This window comes from Coloeus monedula, assembly GCF_965178545.1.
Source record: "Coloeus monedula genome assembly, chromosome: 8".
Taxonomy (NCBI): Eukaryota; Metazoa; Chordata; class Aves; order Passeriformes; family Corvidae; genus Coloeus; species Coloeus monedula.
The window spans coordinates 4,018,958-4,036,500 of NC_138788.1; the positions used below are offsets into that span (position 1 = coordinate 4,018,958).

At 53.6% G+C, this 17,543-nt stretch overlaps 1 protein-coding gene across 2 annotated transcripts in view; it reads left to right on the plus strand.

Moving 5' to 3' along the window:
• The window catches only part of CDH23 (cadherin related 23), a gene marked incomplete at both ends in the record, with an annotated part of 173,135 nt that overhangs the window by 119,170 nt on the left and 36,422 nt on the right, over positions 1–17,543 (plus strand). For both annotated transcript variants that reach the window (XM_082286522.1, XM_082286523.1), the window contains 11 exons: positions 953–1,060; positions 2,237–2,426; positions 3,218–3,363; positions 3,677–3,896; positions 4,743–4,895; positions 5,922–6,035; positions 7,225–7,373; positions 14,687–14,747; positions 15,618–15,766; positions 16,769–16,904; positions 17,089–17,477. In XM_082286522.1, the coding sequence (XP_082142648.1) occupies positions 953–1,060; positions 2,237–2,426; positions 3,218–3,363; positions 3,677–3,896; positions 4,743–4,895; positions 5,922–6,035; positions 7,225–7,373; positions 14,687–14,747; positions 15,618–15,766; positions 16,769–16,904; positions 17,089–17,477 (1,815 nt within the window). The remainder of the gene's footprint in view (positions 1–952; positions 1,061–2,236; positions 2,427–3,217; positions 3,364–3,676; positions 3,897–4,742; positions 4,896–5,921; positions 6,036–7,224; positions 7,374–14,686; positions 14,748–15,617; positions 15,767–16,768; positions 16,905–17,088; positions 17,478–17,543) is intronic.

Below are 17,543 nucleotides of genomic sequence, written 5' to 3' on the forward strand. Positions count from 1 at the left end.
TTGCAAGGTCCCCAGGTGATGTAAAGCACCTGGGCTGCTCAGAGTAGCGGGGGTCAGCAACCTTCCTCAGGGACCACCGTGCTGCCTTGGCTTGTCCCTGGAGACCGTGGTGTCCAGAGTGGCCTCTTCTACCACGGGGTGGCACCAGCAGCTCAGCCTGGTGTGACAGCGGGATACAGTGGCTTTGGGAGCAGAGAAGATCCCAGGAAAAGCTCCACTGGGACCCCCTGCTTCCCTCAGACACCTGCAGGCTGGGGTGAAATGAGTGCTGTGAGGAGGTGAGAGACTCCCAGGTAGCAGAATGCATCCCACAGGCTCACTGCTGTCACTGAGGTGCCATTTGTCACACTGGAAATGAAGACAGGTAACACTTCAGGGCACCATCCTTGCCCCTGCTCTTGTCTTTACACGTCCTACTCCCTGTTACCATACTCTCTCCTGCTTTCTCATTTATTCTTTTTTTTCTGTTGCTTTTTGCCAGTCAGTCAGATTTTTCCTTCCTTTCCTGCCACATTCCCACTGATTTTCATTCCCCTTCCCGTGAAAGAGCTGCTTGAAGACACACCTTGTGCCATGTGGTTGTTCTTAACTCTGATAGATGCACAGGAGCAAAACCCAGTTTGGCTATGCCAGGGAGCCTTGGCTGTGAAGTTGCAGGATGTTGATTTTTTGCAAGGTTTCTCTCTGGAGGGTGAACACAGAATCACAAAACCCTGGAATAATTTAGGTTGGAAAAGGTTTCTAAGATGATCAGGTCCAGCCATTCCCTCAGCGCTGCCAAGCCCAGCACTAACCCGTGTCCCCAAGTGCCACAGCTTCACATCTTTAAAATCCCCTGAGGGATGGTGACTCGGGCATGGCCTGAAACACGTGTTGGGTACATCCAGGGGACATTCCACACCTCAGGAAGCTGTACCTCCTGAAGCAGCTTTGCTTCCTTGCACTCTCACAGGTGAACATCACACTGCTGGACATCAATGACAACTACCCCACCTGGAAGGATGAGCCATACTTCATTAACCTGGTGGAAATGACTCCCCCCAACTCAGACGTCACCACGGTATGTGTGAGGCAAGGTGATGGCTGTACGAAAGGATTGGCTGGAGCAGGGGGTCACCTCCAGATGGGTGTCACCTCCTAACTGGTGTCACCTGTGTCACCTTCAGTCCAGCACCGTCTTGCAGAATTCCATTTACAAGCTTACTCCTGAGCCTCCCTGCTGCTGACCATCCCCTGTGTTTCTTCTCCCTGCTGGGATATTTTTTTTCCTCTCCAAATTGTGTGGATTTTGGCCAAATCCTCCTTTTCTTAGCCTCGCCTGCGACCTCCTTCAAGGACCTCTCTGAAAGACTTTGATTTACAGCCTTTCAAGTCCCTCTGGTGAAATAAAAGAGAAGGAGGAGGGGAGGCTTCTATTCCATCACGCCGAGAGAAAAATGACGGGAACAAAATGGAAAATAAATGAGGGAAAAGTGAAGAGAATCCACAAAATCATATAAGAAGGAAGGCTGCAAAAAAAAAAGAGAGATTTTTGAAGGAGGAGAAGGGTCTGGCAGTGCTGCCTGAGCCAGAGCACAGTGGTTTTGTCTACTTCAGCCCTGCTGCTCAGCGCCTGCTTGAAGTCATCTTGCCTTTGTCATCCCAATTAGTTGCTGGGAAAATAATTATTTTGTCACCGATCTGATGTAAATTCAGCTGCAGGACAAGCAGCGGGAGCTGGGGAAGTTATGAGGGCAATGAAATCGGGTGGTTTTTTAATGTAAATGTCCCCTGTAATTAAAAACATCACAGGGAGAACAATAAAGCACAGAATATCTGGCATGGAGGAGAACTCCACCAAGGAATTATTCCCAGCATCCCTGATGTGGCAGCACAAGTTCCTCAGTTTGCCTCTTTGTCCTATTTATTTTATTTTTCTGAAGGGTCCTCGTTTCTTAGCTGGTTTTATTCAAAAGAAGGAAAATCCAGTTTGATTGCTGCATGTTTGTGTCTTGCCATGCCATTACCTCCTGTGCTCACAGGCCAGTTTTGGGGAGATTTAACATCACAGCAGAGGTCTTGAGGGTGCAAAATCCCTACAAATACCATGGAAATACAGAGCTGGATGGAGGGAGAACTTCTTGCTTCTGCTGGTACAGGGAGGCCAAGCTTAACGTGGGCGAATCTGCGGAGGGACTCCCTGCAGGAATTAATTCCCAGCACTCTGCTGTAATTTTGTGCTGTTCCCCCTTGGCAGGTGGTGGCTGTTGACCCGGACCTGGGGGAGAATGGCACGGTGGTGTACAGCATCCGGCCCCCCAACAAGTTCTACAGCCTCAACAGCACCACGGGCAAGATCCGCACCACGGGCGTGCTGCTGGACCGGGAGAATCCCAATGCCCAGGAGGCCCAGCTCATGCGCAGGATCGTGGTGTCTGTCACTGACTGTAAGCTTTCATCCCACACTGATTGTTTTCACTTCCCCAGCCTGATTTTGCCTTTATGACAATGTCTCTTCTATTTTCTGTTCTCCTGTTTTGAGCGTGTTTCTGACATTAACAAATGGGAGTAGCTTTAAACCTGCTGTTAAAACAAACCAGAAACCCCTCAAAACGTGAGTGCAGTCATTCATGTAGCAACCCTGACAATAAGTCTGGGAGGCAGGAACTCTCCCTCCCATCAGCCTTGCTCCATTGGCATCCCAGAAAATCAATTGAGCAGGTGAGGGAAGCAGAGCTGATGGGTTTTTCTCTGGAAATAGTACACCAGGGGAACTTCTTAGGAAAAAAGGTAGATATATGAAGATAGTTTTTTATTTTCAGATAGTGGTAGGACAAAGGGGAACGGTTTTAAACCAAAAGAGGAGAGATTGAGATTAGATGTTGGGAGGAAATTCTTTACTCAGAAGGTGGTGGAACAGGGTGCCCAGAGAAGCTGTGTCTGCCCCATCCCTGAAAGTGTCCCAGCCCAGGTTGGACGGGGCCCTGAGCATCCTGGTCCAGTGGAAGGTGTCCCTGCCCATGGCAGAGGGTTGGAAGTAGATTATCTGTAAGGTCCCTTCCAACCCAAACCATTCCAGGATTCTGTCTAATTGTCCATTACTGGCAGATCATCCATGACAAATCAGGGCCATCACCCCATCCTGCACTACTGTCTGCATAGGGAGTGAGGGCTCCTTTTTAGGAGAAACGGGTGGAAGCACCTCAAGTGTTAACCTTGAGACCCCATTCCTCTGCAGGTGGGAGGCCACCCCTGAGAGCCACCAGCAGTGCCACAGTTTTTGTCAACCTGCTGGACCTGAATGACAATGACCCCACTTTCCAGAACCTGCCCTTTGTTGCTGAGATTGCCGAGGGCCTTCCCGCAGGCTCCTCTGTCTTCCAGGTGAGCGTGTCCCGTTGCTGCCATTCCTCACGCTGGGAGCTGCTGCTGTCACTGCCATTGCTTCTGCAAAGCGGCCTAGCCGTGCATCCTCTCCCTCCTCTCCCTCTTCTCCATCCTCTCCATCTCCTCCTCTTTGCCATCCTCTAGCAATGGAACTGGGGGGATGCAGAAGGGGTTGTGCATCTTTACTCCATGGGCTCACTCCCGGCAGGGAGGGCCATTTCATCCCAGCATCCCTGGGGACAAAGGCACTCGGGGTTTATGTACCGTGACTTCCATTGTCAGGAGATGATCAGGGTGCTCTCCCCACCAGGTAGTGGCCATCGACCTGGACGAGGGCCCCAACGGGCAGGTGTCATACCGCATGCAGGTGGGGATGCCCCGCATGGATTTCCTCATCAACAGCACCAGTGGGCTGGTCACCTCCACGGCCGTGCTGGACAGGGAGAGGATCCCTGAGTATTACCTGCGGGTGGTGGCCAGCGATGCCGGCGCGCCCGCCAAGAGCTCCACCAGCACCCTCACTGTCAAAGGTGGGTGCACCGAGAGCCCTCCGGTCCCTCAGTGACAAGGACACCTCACTGCAGGAAATGCAGTTTCTGTGAGAGACACACTGAGGCCTGAAAACAGGATCCTGTCTGGCTTTGTGAACAACAGGACATAGGGATGGCTCCCATCCCCACAGGCTTTGTGTCTGCTATCAACACACTGCAGAGATGGGGAAAACGTGGTGTTTCTGGCAGGGCCCCCAAATTCTCTATTGTTTTTTCTCCATTCCCCCATCCCCAGTGCTGCTTTTTCCTTTGCTTCAGCATGTGATTCCCATCAGCTGCGTGCCTGGACAGCCCACGCAATCCCAGTTCAGAGCTGGAGCCTTATTGCGTGGCCTGTCTTTAATTTAATGCCTTGCTATTTACTGGCTTCATGCAAGCCTAGTGCTGAAAAAGGATAAGTGTCATCTGGAAATAAACTGACCCTGGATTGTCCTCAGGCCTGAGTTTGGAAAAGAAGTTCCTGGTCCTGTACCTTCAGAGCTCTCTGCCATGCCCCAGGAAATGCTGAGCTTATATTTAAGCCCCAGATTTTCCTTTGAATAGGGATGGAAACAGGCTTGGTGAAAATACTAACTTGAATTTTCAGTGATGTAATGGTTTTTTGGCTGTGAGGAGTGTGATCTGTGTGTATCAGAGGCAACCAAATACAGCCTACAGCCACTCTGGTGGCACCCTCACTGCACAAATGGCGGGGAGAGTCAGGCAGAGCATTCCCTAGGATGCTGAGAGCAGGAGGCAGGAGGTTTGGGAGCACAGCAGAATCAGCCTGGCATCTGCAGGAGGGGCAGCCCTGGCAGGACACTTAGCTCTGCTCCCCCTTTTCAGTTCTGGACGTGAACGACGAGAACCCCACCTTCTTCCCAGCCATCTACAACGTGTCCCTGCCTGAGAACGTGGCCCGGGATTTCAAAGTGGTCCGGCTCAACTGCACGGATGCCGACGTCGGGCTGAACGCTGAGCTCAGCTACTTCATCACAGGTGAGAGCCCCATGCAGAACGGGAGCTTTGGGTGCAGGAAGGCACAGGCTGCCCCAGACCTTGGGCAGGGTGTCAGTGCTGCCTTTCCCAGCCCCTCCAAACCTTGTCTGGCATCGCCCTCTGCTGAACAACCCTGCTTGGCTCCCCACCGTGCTGACCACTCTGCTGGCGCCCAGCATCCCTAGAAAAGCATGAGGATGTGCAGAACACAGCTAGGGAGCAAGGGCTGGGGTGGCATTCATGAGTGTTTATGGTTGGAAGCCATAAATGGAATTTTGGGGCATTTTTGTATCCCCATGGGCAGGTGGGGTTGGGGGGGGCAGCAGTGCCACCTGGGCAGTGTCCAGCTCACTCCGCAGCTGCAGCACCTGCAGCAGGAGGCTGGGGAATCCCCTGGCCACTGTTTGACTTGCAAACTGCACATTGAGCCCTCAGGAAGAGGGTAAAAACAGAAGTGTCACCAGAAAGTCATTTTTCCCACAATAGCAGCCTGGTGTTTCATGTCATGGCCCCTCCGACCTCTCCCCATGTAAAACGGGGTGTGTTGTCCCACAGGTACCACAGCTCACATGCAAAGATACCCCAGTTTGCTTCCAAAGCATTCAGAAAATTGTCTGGCTCTCACATGATTCAGCTTTTCCTAGGGCCATTGGATTTTTCCTGTGCCGTGAGGCAGAGGGAGAGGTGCTCTGCCTGGGATAAGACACAAAACTATCCTTGCACAGCTGGGCTGATGCCATGCCCAGGCTGCAGAATCCAAGGAGATGGTCTCAAGTTGCACCAGAGAACATTCAGATTAGATATTGGGAAAAATTTCTTCACTGAAAGGGTGGAACAAGCTGCCCAGGGAAGTTGTGGATGCTTCATCCCTGGAAGTGTTAAAGGTCGGGTTAGACAGGGCTTGGAGCAACCTGGTCTAGTGAAAGGTGTCCCTGCCCATGGCAGGGTGTTGGAACAAGATGACCTTTTAGGTCCCTCCCAACCCAAACCATTCCAAATTTCTATTCTATTTGTCCTTTGCTGCAGGTGGGAACCAGGATGGCAAATTCAGCGTCGGCTTCAGGGACGGGGTGGTCAGGACAGTCGTGAGTCTGGACAGGGAGACTGTGGCATCCTACACACTGATCCTAGAGGCCATCGGTAAGGATTTCCCAGGGATCCTGTGGGAAAGTGCCACACAGCCACATGTGGTGGCCGTGCACGTGTCAAGCTCCCTTGCAGGTGTGTCAGAGGGGCAGCAACCTCCAAGGTACTCTACAAACCTGAGCCTGTGCTTGGTGTTAACATTACACAGCCCATGTGAATTAATATGTCCTGGTTCCGTCATGACTCTTGCAGATGGGATATTCACCTCTCAAGTTTGCCCAGCCCCAGGGCTCTCCCTTTCACCTGGGGAAGGCAAGGCCTCCTGTTCCTGAGGGGCTCCACACTGTCCAGGGCAGCCCTCCACCCAAGAATGCCAATGCCACAGCATTGTTCCCCTCATGCCATGCCAGCCCTTGGCTCTGTGGCTGCTGATTGACCCTGAGCCTCCTGGCACAGGCAGAGGGCCCGTGTGCCAAACTCAGCTTGGCTGTCATCCCCAGAGCTTTATAATGATGTGCCTGTTCACAGATGACTTGGATGTCCCTTTTGAAAGGAGAAATAAGTGGCCTGGACAGAAATGTTGGTCACACAGCATTGCAGGTGCCACAGGGGCTGCGCAGGGATGCCGCACTGCCTAGGCACACAGGACTGGATCCCAAGGGTCACAGGGTCTGTTCTGCCCCTCCAGTGGGGATCACACTGCCTGTGTTTTCCCAGATCCCACAGCCTCCAGATGGGTGGGCTTAGCGCTCCCTGCAAAACAGGCGTGTTGAAAAATCCATGCTTCCCAGTGCCTCATCCTTCCTGGCAAATCCAAGAACTGTGCTGCCATGTCCTTGTCAACTGAACATCAACCCATCCGGGTGCTCTTTGACTGTGAGCTGAGCTGCAGCTACGGAAAACTTATCAGGCTGTCTTCATCTCCCAAATCCTTGGCCTCCAGCAGTCCCTTCACTTGGTATATGGAATTGCAAATCCTCTATAATGACTAGTTGCACTTCCAGCCTCACTTGGCTCCATGGGAGAGCTTGGGGTGGTTTGGCTTTTCCTTTTTCTTTTGGAATAGGAAGTGGAAAAAAGCCCTAAAAACCCATGGTTCAATGTAGGATTTGAAAGCTGCAAAAAGATGAAGTGTTTTGGTTTAGAAATCTTGATCCTGTTATTTCAGCAGCCATGGGCTGAGCACCACCTGTGCAAGGAGGAGGTGACTGAACCTCCCTCCCTCACCTTTCTCTCCCTGCAGACAACGGCCCCACCGGGAACCGGCGCACCGGGACTGCCACCGTGTACGTGACTGTCCTGGATGTCAACGACAACAGACCCATCTTCCTGCAGAGCAGCTATGAAGTCAGCGTTCCCGAGGACATCCCAGCTGCCAGCAGCATAGTGCAGGCATGTGGCTCTTCCCCTGGGACCCTGGGCTGGGAGATTGGAGTCCCCCACTAACTGTGCCCTGACCATGAGCTGCTGGAAGCCCAGGACAGAGATTGTCTCTCTCTGTCAGTGGTCTGTTCCCCCGGGGCAGGGAGAGATGTGCTCTCGCTCATCCACTCCTCTGCTAGTCCAGGCTGTGAGTGCCAGGGAGAAGGCAGCAAAGAACAAGGAAAAATAAAGGAATTCACCCCTTTTCTGCAGGGGGTGAGAGGAGAAGAGCCAAACCCTGTGCTGGCGAGGCCACTTTGGCTACCTCTCTGCGTTCTCCCTCCTCCCAAACAGAGATCTCCATAGGGAGGGAGAAGAGTGCCTGCAAAGAGATGCTCAGCAAGGGGGGGAAAACCCTTGGAGAGGGAGAAAAGCATTTGGACTTTGCTTTCATTTTTGTTCTTCTTTGAGGGAGCAGTGGGCAGAGCTGAATGGCTCAGTGAGCACCGAATGAATGTGGGCATTCACACGGGCTCTGGGGCCTTCCAGCATCCCTTCAAACCCTGGGCTCTTGTGGAGCGGGCACCAAAGGCTCTTTGCAGAGGGCCCTGGGAAGGCTCCTCCTGCCTTCAATACCTCTCCCGGCACAGGGAAAGGGGTGGCTTTGTCCCTGGCTGTGGCAGGCAGGATGAGTCACCGGCAGAGAAGAAAGGAGCCTTTTGCCTCCTGCAACAAAGGTTTGCGGGGAGCCCTGTGTCTGCTGGGGCAGCCGGTCCCCAAGGAATCCTGTGGTTCCTCATCTATCACCTGTTGTGCCATGGCACGGTGTACATGATGTCTCTGGGGTCAGGCATCAGCCTGCAATCCCAGGATGGAGGTGTGTCCCTTGCATGGGACTCCTAAAACTGAGCCGATTTGGCAAATCAAAGGATGGAGGGAACTTGAGTCTGACTGGCATCAAAGTGCCTGTTCTTAGAACCTTCCCAAAAGAGGGGGATGCCCTTGGAAGTCCGTGGTAAAGGAGGGGAGGTATTTGGAGGAAGTTGGTTTTGCACAGAACAACATCAAAGAGAAACAGAAATGAGCCATCACTTGGCTTTAGTTTAATTTACACCTTCAGTGTGAACCATTTGTACAGAAGGTCTCTCCCTTCAAGTGCTTCCCCACATCCCCAGGGCAGCAGGAGGATTTCTGTATGTTTCCCCATCCCTTTCTCCCTCAACCAGGCAGACCAGGGCCAGACAGCAGGAATGGGAATGCACTGACCACAGCAACCCACAGCTGACTGTGTGGGGAGGGGCGTGACAGGGACCAGGCAGCACGTGGGGACACGAGCCTCCTTCCACCTGCTCTGGAGTACAGCTTGTGGGGAATTCTCCACTGAGGATTGCTTTTTATGGAGCAGGTTTGCTCTGGGATGCCTCTCTTTAGGTAGCCAGGTTTCTCCCGCTCCCTTGCAGGCTGTTTGTTCAGGTGGAGCACAACTTGCACAATGTTTTCCAAAAAAATGAAGCAGCAGGATCTTTTTGGACTGCCCGGTGGTGGGTGCGCCTGGGTGTAGTTTGGATGCCTCCACTTTCCCTGGCAGGAAGCAGTAACCTGGAAGGCATTTGGGAACCTGACATTGCAAAACCTCCTGTCTCCTCACAGAGACACTGCCTGGAAATGAGTTGCTCAAAGGGTCTCTGCCGCATTGCCCAGGATACCAAGGGATACTTGAGAAGGGAACTGAGCCAAAAGCTTGGGAATGAGTAGCAGGGCAAGATCACATTTTGGTGGACTCCATGATGTCCCAGTCCTGGCTGGTGGAGAAGCTTCTGGGACAGGCAAGCTGGCTCTGAGACACTAGCTGGCTCCTCCTGAAGCTGCTGATGGAGCACCTCCGGGAGCCCAGATGCTTCCAGAGCCTCAGCTGGGGCTCGCTGGCATCCATGGGGTGGTGGGGCAGGCACTCCTGGGGGCCAGAGAGGGACTGGCCCAGCGCCGCTGGCTTGCAGAGGGTGACAAAGATGAGGAAGGTGGCCAGGACAAGGAAGATGCAGGTGAGCCCGACGATGATGGGCATCCAGTCTGTCACCTCAGGGGATGCAGCACTGGGTGGGACCGGCTCCGTGGTGGAAACCAGAAGCCCAAGGAGAGGCCGGGTGGGAGAGGTCCCGTTGCCAGCGTCCGCTGTGCTCATCTTCCCTGCAGTGCAAGGTGATACAGAGAAGTGGCACAGGTGATTACCCCGTGGAAGCTGGACAGCCAGCCACCCTCTGGTTAAACTGATGGATGCTTGTCATGCCTTGATGTCCAGGATTCTCCCAGCCATGTTTTCAGTGACATGGAGGGACAGGAGGTCTCCATCTGCTTTGCCAGGAGGCAAAGCACAGAGGTGGTGGCATTGACACCTGCAAAGTATCACCCTGAAGTGAAGTGCAAAACCACCTGGCAAAGAAATCTACCACTATTTACATGTGGTACCATGGCCCCTGGGAGGACACCTTCAGGGAGCACACACATGTTGCATGAAGATTTTCTGGAAGAAATAAATATTCATGTACTACAGAAAGTTCAAAATCCTCCCCCCAGGCTGCTGAGGTTTGGTTCTTCTCTATTCCCCAGAAATGTGGGCTTGTTGAATTGGCTGTCATTTGGGGGTTTTGTGATTATTCCCCCAAAGAAATTGGATAGTTGGTTGAGCCTGTACCCTGATAAGCTGTAGTATTGTACAAGCTGTGGTATTGTACTAGCACTGTCTTTATTATTTTGCAGGGGTGAAGTGTAACACCCTCACCCTGCTTGTGCCAAAAATCCTCATGTCAGGCGTTTTGCTGACCTGATTTCAGGCTCAGACATGTCACAGGTGATGCAAACCAGCTTCCCAAAGTGTCAGCAGTGAGAGCTCTAACCTAACACCTGGTGGAGACTGTCCTCTCCTTTCACTGCTGGGTCAATCCTCCCAAGAGCAGCTTGCACCCATTTTTTTGCTCACATGCACCCCCCCAGCCACAGACAGGCTGTGCCAGAGGCTGGCATCTCTCCAGATGGAGATAAAGAGATGAAGGCTGGGGAAATCCTGTTTGTGCCAACCCTCTGCAATGCCCTTGGTGCTCCACTCCGTACACTGGAGGTAAAGCTTTATTATGCTGACTTTCCTGCAGAGATGTGGGAGAGCTGTGTAACTTCTCTGTGGCTGGGCAATCTCCTGGTAAACTTGGATTTGGATTGAGCCAATCTAAAACTAAGATCTTAGGAGGGGAAAGGGAGGGCTGCAGGGACTGCCAGGGTCTCTGGGTCTGCTCTTGGCAGCCGCCATGCCAAAGTCACACACACAAGGTGTGTGTAAGGCAGCAGCCAAACATTCACCATAAAACATTCCAAAAAGTGGAAAAAAGACATCAGTGGCATGGTTTTAATCACTAAGGTTGTATTAACTTGCTCATAGCTTGGGAGTCTTTGGGGAGATGGTGCTGTTTCCATGGGTCTGAGCCAGGTCTGTGCCTGGAAAATGGGAAGTGCAAAAACAACTGGGTCAGCGTTTGAGAGGGTGAATCCCTGTGTGTATTGCAGGCAGTCCCAGGGACTGGGCTTCTTGTCACCTCCTCCAAAGTGAGGTTTTCCCCTCTCTTCACCTCAAAAGTATTTTTTTATCCTTAACTAGCTCCATCCTTTCCCCTCAGCTTTGGGAGCAGAGCAACAACCCCAAGGACCCCCTGCTCCATGGACAAGCTCCTCTGTGCTGTCCAGGCACAGAAACCAGCAGGCAGGGCTGCAGTGTGTTCCACACCAAAGGCAGCCTGAATCAAGGTTTCCACGGCTACCTTAATGCTGGCATTTACGGACTGTGTGTGTTCAGCTTGGTGACTTTATATTGTTCCTTAAGAGCCAGCCAAGAGGCGTGGACAATTCCTTCAGGCTGTTCTCGCTCCCTCGGTCATGGCTGCAGAGTTTGTCTTTTAAATTCACTTGACAGTGTTCCGTAGAAAACCATCAGGAGGGATCACACTGGTGTTTTCCCAGGCTTTTCCAGCCATGCTCTGTTCTCCTCTTGCTTCCCATCCAGCTTCTCCTCACACCCAGCTCAGCTGGCAGAGCTGGGCGTTCAGGGAAGGTCTGGGCTTTCACAGCATTGCCCCATCCCAGCATCACTCTCCCACCCAGGCCCCATATTCTTCACCCTGGTGGGTTAATAAGAGATTTGCCCACCCTGGAAATGCCCTCCAGAAGGGACATCCCTGCCTGATCAGCTCCAAGCATGACACATCCCCATGAGCACTTGGGACCCAGCACTGGCCACGAAGCAGATGAGGATCAGAGGGAAAAAAAGAGAAATTGCAAAAGGTAAAATGTCCCTGAGAAAGGTGGAAAGGAAGAAGAAAAAATGATTCTCATGCATAAGCAGCAGAGACGGTTATTCTGCCCAGAACCAGGCACTGCTCCCTGGCCTGGCCCGGCTGCCTAGTTTGGCAGGAGTTTTTCCATATGCTCTCCCTCCCTTTCTTCAAACTCCTGCAGAGAAAAGGCTGTTTTCAGGCACTGCCTGTGACACAGCTCCCATGAAAAGCAGCTCTCATACCCCTCCCTATCTTGCTTAGCAACATTTTTCCTGAAGCTCCCTAGCTTTTCCCAAAGTACTAAGTCTTTCCACCCACTTGCAGGAGGAGGAAATGCTGGACAGTACGAAACACCCGGCTTCCTGACCCAGATGGTTGGGTTCCAGGAGCAGAGGGCTCCGAGTGCTGCTGCTCCCTGTCACCCTCACTGTTAAACGGCGGAGCTGCATCCACAGGGCTTTCCCTCTCTCCCTTCCTTGGGAGAGACAGAGCAACGCGACTGGCAATGGATGCCTGACCTCACGCCCTCGCAAACTTTGCATCCCCACCCACTTTCAGCCCTTTCCCCAGGCTGAGGGCAGCAGCTCTGCAGCCGGGGGGCTCCGTCTCACCCCTTGGGGCGACCTAAGGGGCCGACAGCGGCTTTGCCGCGGAGTTTGGGCTCCCTACCTCTCACATTCCGGCCGAGCCCGGGCTCTGCCTCCCGCACTCCCGCCTTGCCGCCTCTCCCTCGGCGCTCTGCCGGCTGCCAGCCCCCTCCTCCCTTTGGGGAGGGTGGGACAGAGGTGGCACCAGGCTGGGGACAGCCTGAGCGACCAAAGCCGAGGGGCCCTGAGCCCCTTCCCGGGCTTTGCCAGTGCTGCGGTGCCCCAGAGCTGCGTCCCTTGCTGGGGGTTGAGCCCCCTGGGATGTGTTTCCCCACGATTTGTCCCTGTAGGATGACTGAATGGTCGTGGGCTGAGCCCCCTGTGGTGGGAGGGGTGGCACCTGCCCTCCACATGCCTGCTCCCCCTTTTCCCAGAAAATCTACTTTCCCCCCATTGTTTTATTGCCCCTCCTCATCCTTTTCTGACACCTTTCCAGTAGCTTGGAGGGGGGTTGAAAGGGGGCTGTGACAGGCTGGCTGTGCCTGCAGCCCACTCTATAGCAGAGGGATAAAATAGGCTGGAGCTCAGCTCAGCTGCACATGGTGCTTTCCACCTGCAGCAGAAAGAGCTTTTCTCCCACTGCTTGCACTCCAGTGCCATTGTTGTCCCGACTTTGGGACAGTCTGTCAAAGTACCACCTTTCCTTTGAGACCACAGCGGGTCAAACCAGCAGCAGCCGTGCTTTCCTTAGGCTGCAGGCTGGCAGGAGCACATGTTGCTTTAATGCAAACTACTGATTTTTAATAAAAAACAAATGCCTGGGCTGACTCATATCACCTAGTTCATGGACCAGAGCTTCATGCTTGGGGTGAGCTGGGAAGAGGATGGCCCAAGGGGTGTTTGCAAGGTGCAGTTGGCTCATCCTGAAATGCATTCTCCTGGGCATAGTGGGGCAAGGAATGTCACAAAAAGCTGCAGAGGTTTGCCTCCCATCCCTTTGTTTTTCCTCCTCTGGCTACATGATAGCTTTTTCCTGTGCCATGCCAAGGCAGCTGGTCTGCCTGGCCATCGCTTGCCTGCTGCTGTGGGGTCCATCCATCCCACAGGAGAGGAGACAGCCCAGCTCTGCCTCAGAGAGCCCAGCGGGTGAAAGAGATGGTTTGGGAGGGAGAGCTCCGCACTGTGAAAGGGAGGTGCCTGGGTCCATGGTGAAACGTGGAATAAGCCACAAGCAAGATAGGAACTGGTCTGGGGCAGAGGAAAACAGCATGTGTGGGCACAGGGATGAGAAATCCAGATAGAAGTCAGTATTTTCCAGGTTTTCTGCTGATGCAGGGGGCCTTGGTGGAGGGGAGCAAGAGCAGTTCAAGGTATCTCAAAACCGTAGAGGAGCATCTCTGACTCCTGTGAGTGTTGTGTGGGTCGGGGGTGAAAGCCCTCACTCTTCCCACTGCACGTGCATCCTTTGCAGCAACCTCTCCTCCTTCCAGCACAAGTCTGAGTGCAAACCTTTCTGCAGAAAAAAAACCTGCTGGATAAAATTGTAGGAAGAAGATGAGGCAGAAGATGCCTTGCAGAGGGAAGCAGGCAGTGAATAAAGGCTCAGGCATTCCCCACACCCTCACCCTGGTGACTCGCGAGCGGCCACGCTGCAGTCGAGCTTTGGGCGCTTTGTGGGGAGTGGGTTTTGCTGAGAGAAGATGCAGCGGCTCGGTGCCAGCTGGACTGGAAGCCCTGGCCCTGCTGGTCACCGCCAGGTCCTGCTTCCCAGCTGCCGACTGCTGGCTGGGGCTTTAGGGCAAGCACTGCAGTCTTGTTCAGTGACACCAGAGGGGACCCGTGCCTTGGTTTTCCTGGGGCGAATGGCAGACATAGTCCATGCCAGAACTCTGCAGTGCATCGCAACCAAGGGGTGCTCCCACCCCTGCTCGGGGGCTCAGGAGGACTCAGCTCAGTGCTGAGTGCACCACACTAAGCTGGTTGCATTCACATTTCCTTTGCTAATTTTTCCATGTGCTGCTGCTTGGGTGACTCACCAGGATGCTTCGTGCCCACCAGACATGGGAGCAGCTCCCCCTGCCCAGCTCGAATTATCCCGGCAAGGCTCCATCCCTGGTGGCATTGCCACTGGGACAAGTGTTGGAATGCAGGGTTGATGGAGGCATTCCTCCAGCACACAGACCCGTGGGATTTGTGGTGTGGTCCTCAGGCTCAGCTCCCACCTCAATTTAACAGCTAAGGTGGCAGCCGAGCGCTCCAAAGCCCGCTATCCCTGCTGTCGGGTGATGAGGGGAGAGTAACTTACTTGGGTTTGTATTTGGTAAGCTCCTCAGCTCAGCTGGAGAAGCAGGATGTCCAGCTTCGGCAGGGCGGGAGGACTAGTCCTAGTCTGGAATTCTCTGCCCTTCACCTCTCCTCCTCTGCTTTTCTCATGAAGGTGAAAGCCACTGATGCGGACGAAGGCATTAATGGGAGAGTGTGGTACAGGATTGTCAAGGGTAAGTCCGGGTGCCCCTTCATGCATCAGGGAGTTTGTCCCAGGCTCTGCCCAGCCCCAGCAGGTTGTGCTCTCCATCATTTTGCACTTTTCAGCCCACAGAACCATTTCTCCCAGACCTAAGCAAAATTTCACCTTTAGGGCTCATTGACAGGGGATGATTTGTCATTGATGGACAACTAGATAGAATCCTAAAATCACAGAATTGTTTGGGTTGGAAGTGACTTTAAAGCTCACCTTGTTCCATCCTCCTACCATGGGCAGGGACTACTTCCACTAGACCAGGGTGCTCCAAGCCCCTCCAACCTGGCCTGGGACACTTCCAGGGATCCAGGGGCAGCCACAGCTTCTCTGGGCACCCTGTGCCAGGGCCTCCCCACCCTCACAGGGAAGAATTTCTTTCCAGTATCCCATCTAACCCTGTCCTCTTTCTGTTTGAAGCCATTTCCCCTTGTCCTGTCCCTCCAGGCTTTTGTCCCAAGTCCCTCTCCAGCTCTCCTGGATCCCCTTTAGGCACTGGAAGAGGCTCTAAGGTTTCCCCAGAACCTTCTCCAGGCTGAACACTCCCAGCTCTCCCAGCCTGGATCCAGAGCAGAATTGCTCCAGCTCTCAGAGCATCTTTGTGGCCTCCTCTGGACTCACTCCAGCACGTCCACATTTTTCTTATTTGATGAGATTCCATAGTTCCTCCTGGCCTGATCCAGGGCCAAACACTGATGTAGCTGAGACTGATGTAGCCAGCAGTGATGGGGCTGAAGTTTTGCTCAATAATCTCCCTCTAAAAGACCCTCCCCAGGGAGGGCTCAGTGTGTCACCAGGATGGATGTACAGGCAAGCGGGCACATCCCTCTCATTTTCTCCCCTCCACCAGGAAATGAGCACAACCACTTCCGCATCAATCCCAGCACGGGGCTGGTGATGCGAGGTGTGCGGCACCTCGACAGGGAGCAGAACTCCTCCCACGTGCTGGAGGTGGAGGCCTACAACACGGAGCAGGGACCCATGAGGAGCTCCGTGCGGGTAAGGACCTCACAGCCACCATGGGCTGCACAGCAGAGCAGTTAGTGCAAAATATTTGGGATGTTTGGTCCTTTCCAGCGCTTGAAGTTGTACAGGAAATTAGAAAGATCTGGCATGGAGATGCTGATGGGAAATCTCTGGGGACTGCTCATGGGTAGAGAAGAGCTTGTTGGTGGGGGGGTTGGTTAATTTTTCTTTTTTTCTGTGACATTTTGGTGCCATTAGGCTGCTAAGTGGTGCAGCGGTCACTCAGAGGGAGTCCTGCTCACTTGGTGAGATTCGGCTCTGCTGCTGGGAAGAAGAGCTGAGCCTCAGCCTGTTGAAAACCATGTGTCCTGTCCAGGCACTATTTAAATTATCCAGGACCCAGTGGTGACAGTCTTTAGCTGCGGCACACCAGCTTCTCACGGTTCCCGCAAGCCCAGCCCTCCAGCTACATCTATTTTTAGACCCAGTGGTGGGGTGGGCTCTGGCTGAGTGCAAAGTGCCCCCAGCACCAGCAGCAAGCAGTAACCCAGGAGAAGGAAGTGTGCTCCCTGGGGAAACAGCAGCTCGATCCACTGAACTTAGAGCAAAATTTCCCACCAAGTTGCCAGCGTTTCTGTGTTGTGAGGTCTCCAAGGATTTGATCAGGGGATCCCAGAGGATGGAGGAATTAATGTACCCAGTGTACCTCCCTCCCACCAGGGAAGACTGACTCACTCCGACCACAGAGCTTGTTTAAATCTGTGATGTTAAACTGTTTGTGTTCACTCTCCATCACATGGTGTTTGAAGAAGAGATTATCACAGGACCATGGAATGGGTTGGGTTGGAAGGGACCTTAAAGCTCCCCTAGTCCCAGCTCCCTGCCGTTGTCAGGGACACCTTCCACTACCCCAGGTTGCTCCAAGCCCTGTCCAGCCTGGCTTTGAACACCCTGCAGTGTTTCTCCACGAGTACCATGAAGGGTATGTTTCCCAAGCTTGCCCAGCTCACGCATGGTTTCTCCGGGCCTTCCCAGGTGATTGTGTACGTGGAAGACGTCAATGACGAGGTGCCGGTGTTCACCCAGCGCCAGTACAACCGCCTGGGGCTGCGGGAGACAGCAGGAATAGGGACCTCGGTGGCAGTGGTCCGTGCCACCGACCGAGACACAGGTGGGAAGGGGGGATGAGAAACACCCAGTGTGGGGGAGATTGGCGAGATCAGCCACTGCGCGGATTCTGGCTTGGCTGGGCTGAAACCCAGTGGGATGGGCTCTGCTGGGGGTAGGCATCAGTGGTGCCTGCCTCTTCAGGGTGCTTGGTCCAGCCAGCATCACGGTTCCTGCTCCCTCCCCAGGGAACGGGGGCCTGGTGAACTACAAAATCGTGTCAGGCGCAGAAGGGAAGTTTGAGATCGACGAGAGCACGGGCCTCATCACAACCATAGACTACCTGGACTATGAGACCAAAACCAGCTACCTGATGAATGTCTCTGCCACAGACCAAGCACCCCCCAACAACCAGGGCTTCTGCAGCGTGTACGTCAGCCTGCTGAACGAGCTGGATGAGGCTGTGCAGTTCTCCAACAGCAGCTATGAGGCCGTGATCATGGAGAACATCCCCCTGGGCTCTGAGGTTCTCCGTGTCCAGGCTCGTTCCATCGACAACCTCAACCAGATCACCTACAAGTTCGACCCCAACACCAACCCCCAAGCACTCTCCCTCTTCAAAATCAATGGGATCACCGTAAGTAGCCTCAGCATGGTCCCTCCTGGCTTGGTTGTGCACTGTGAGCTCTGGTTTTGGTGGCCA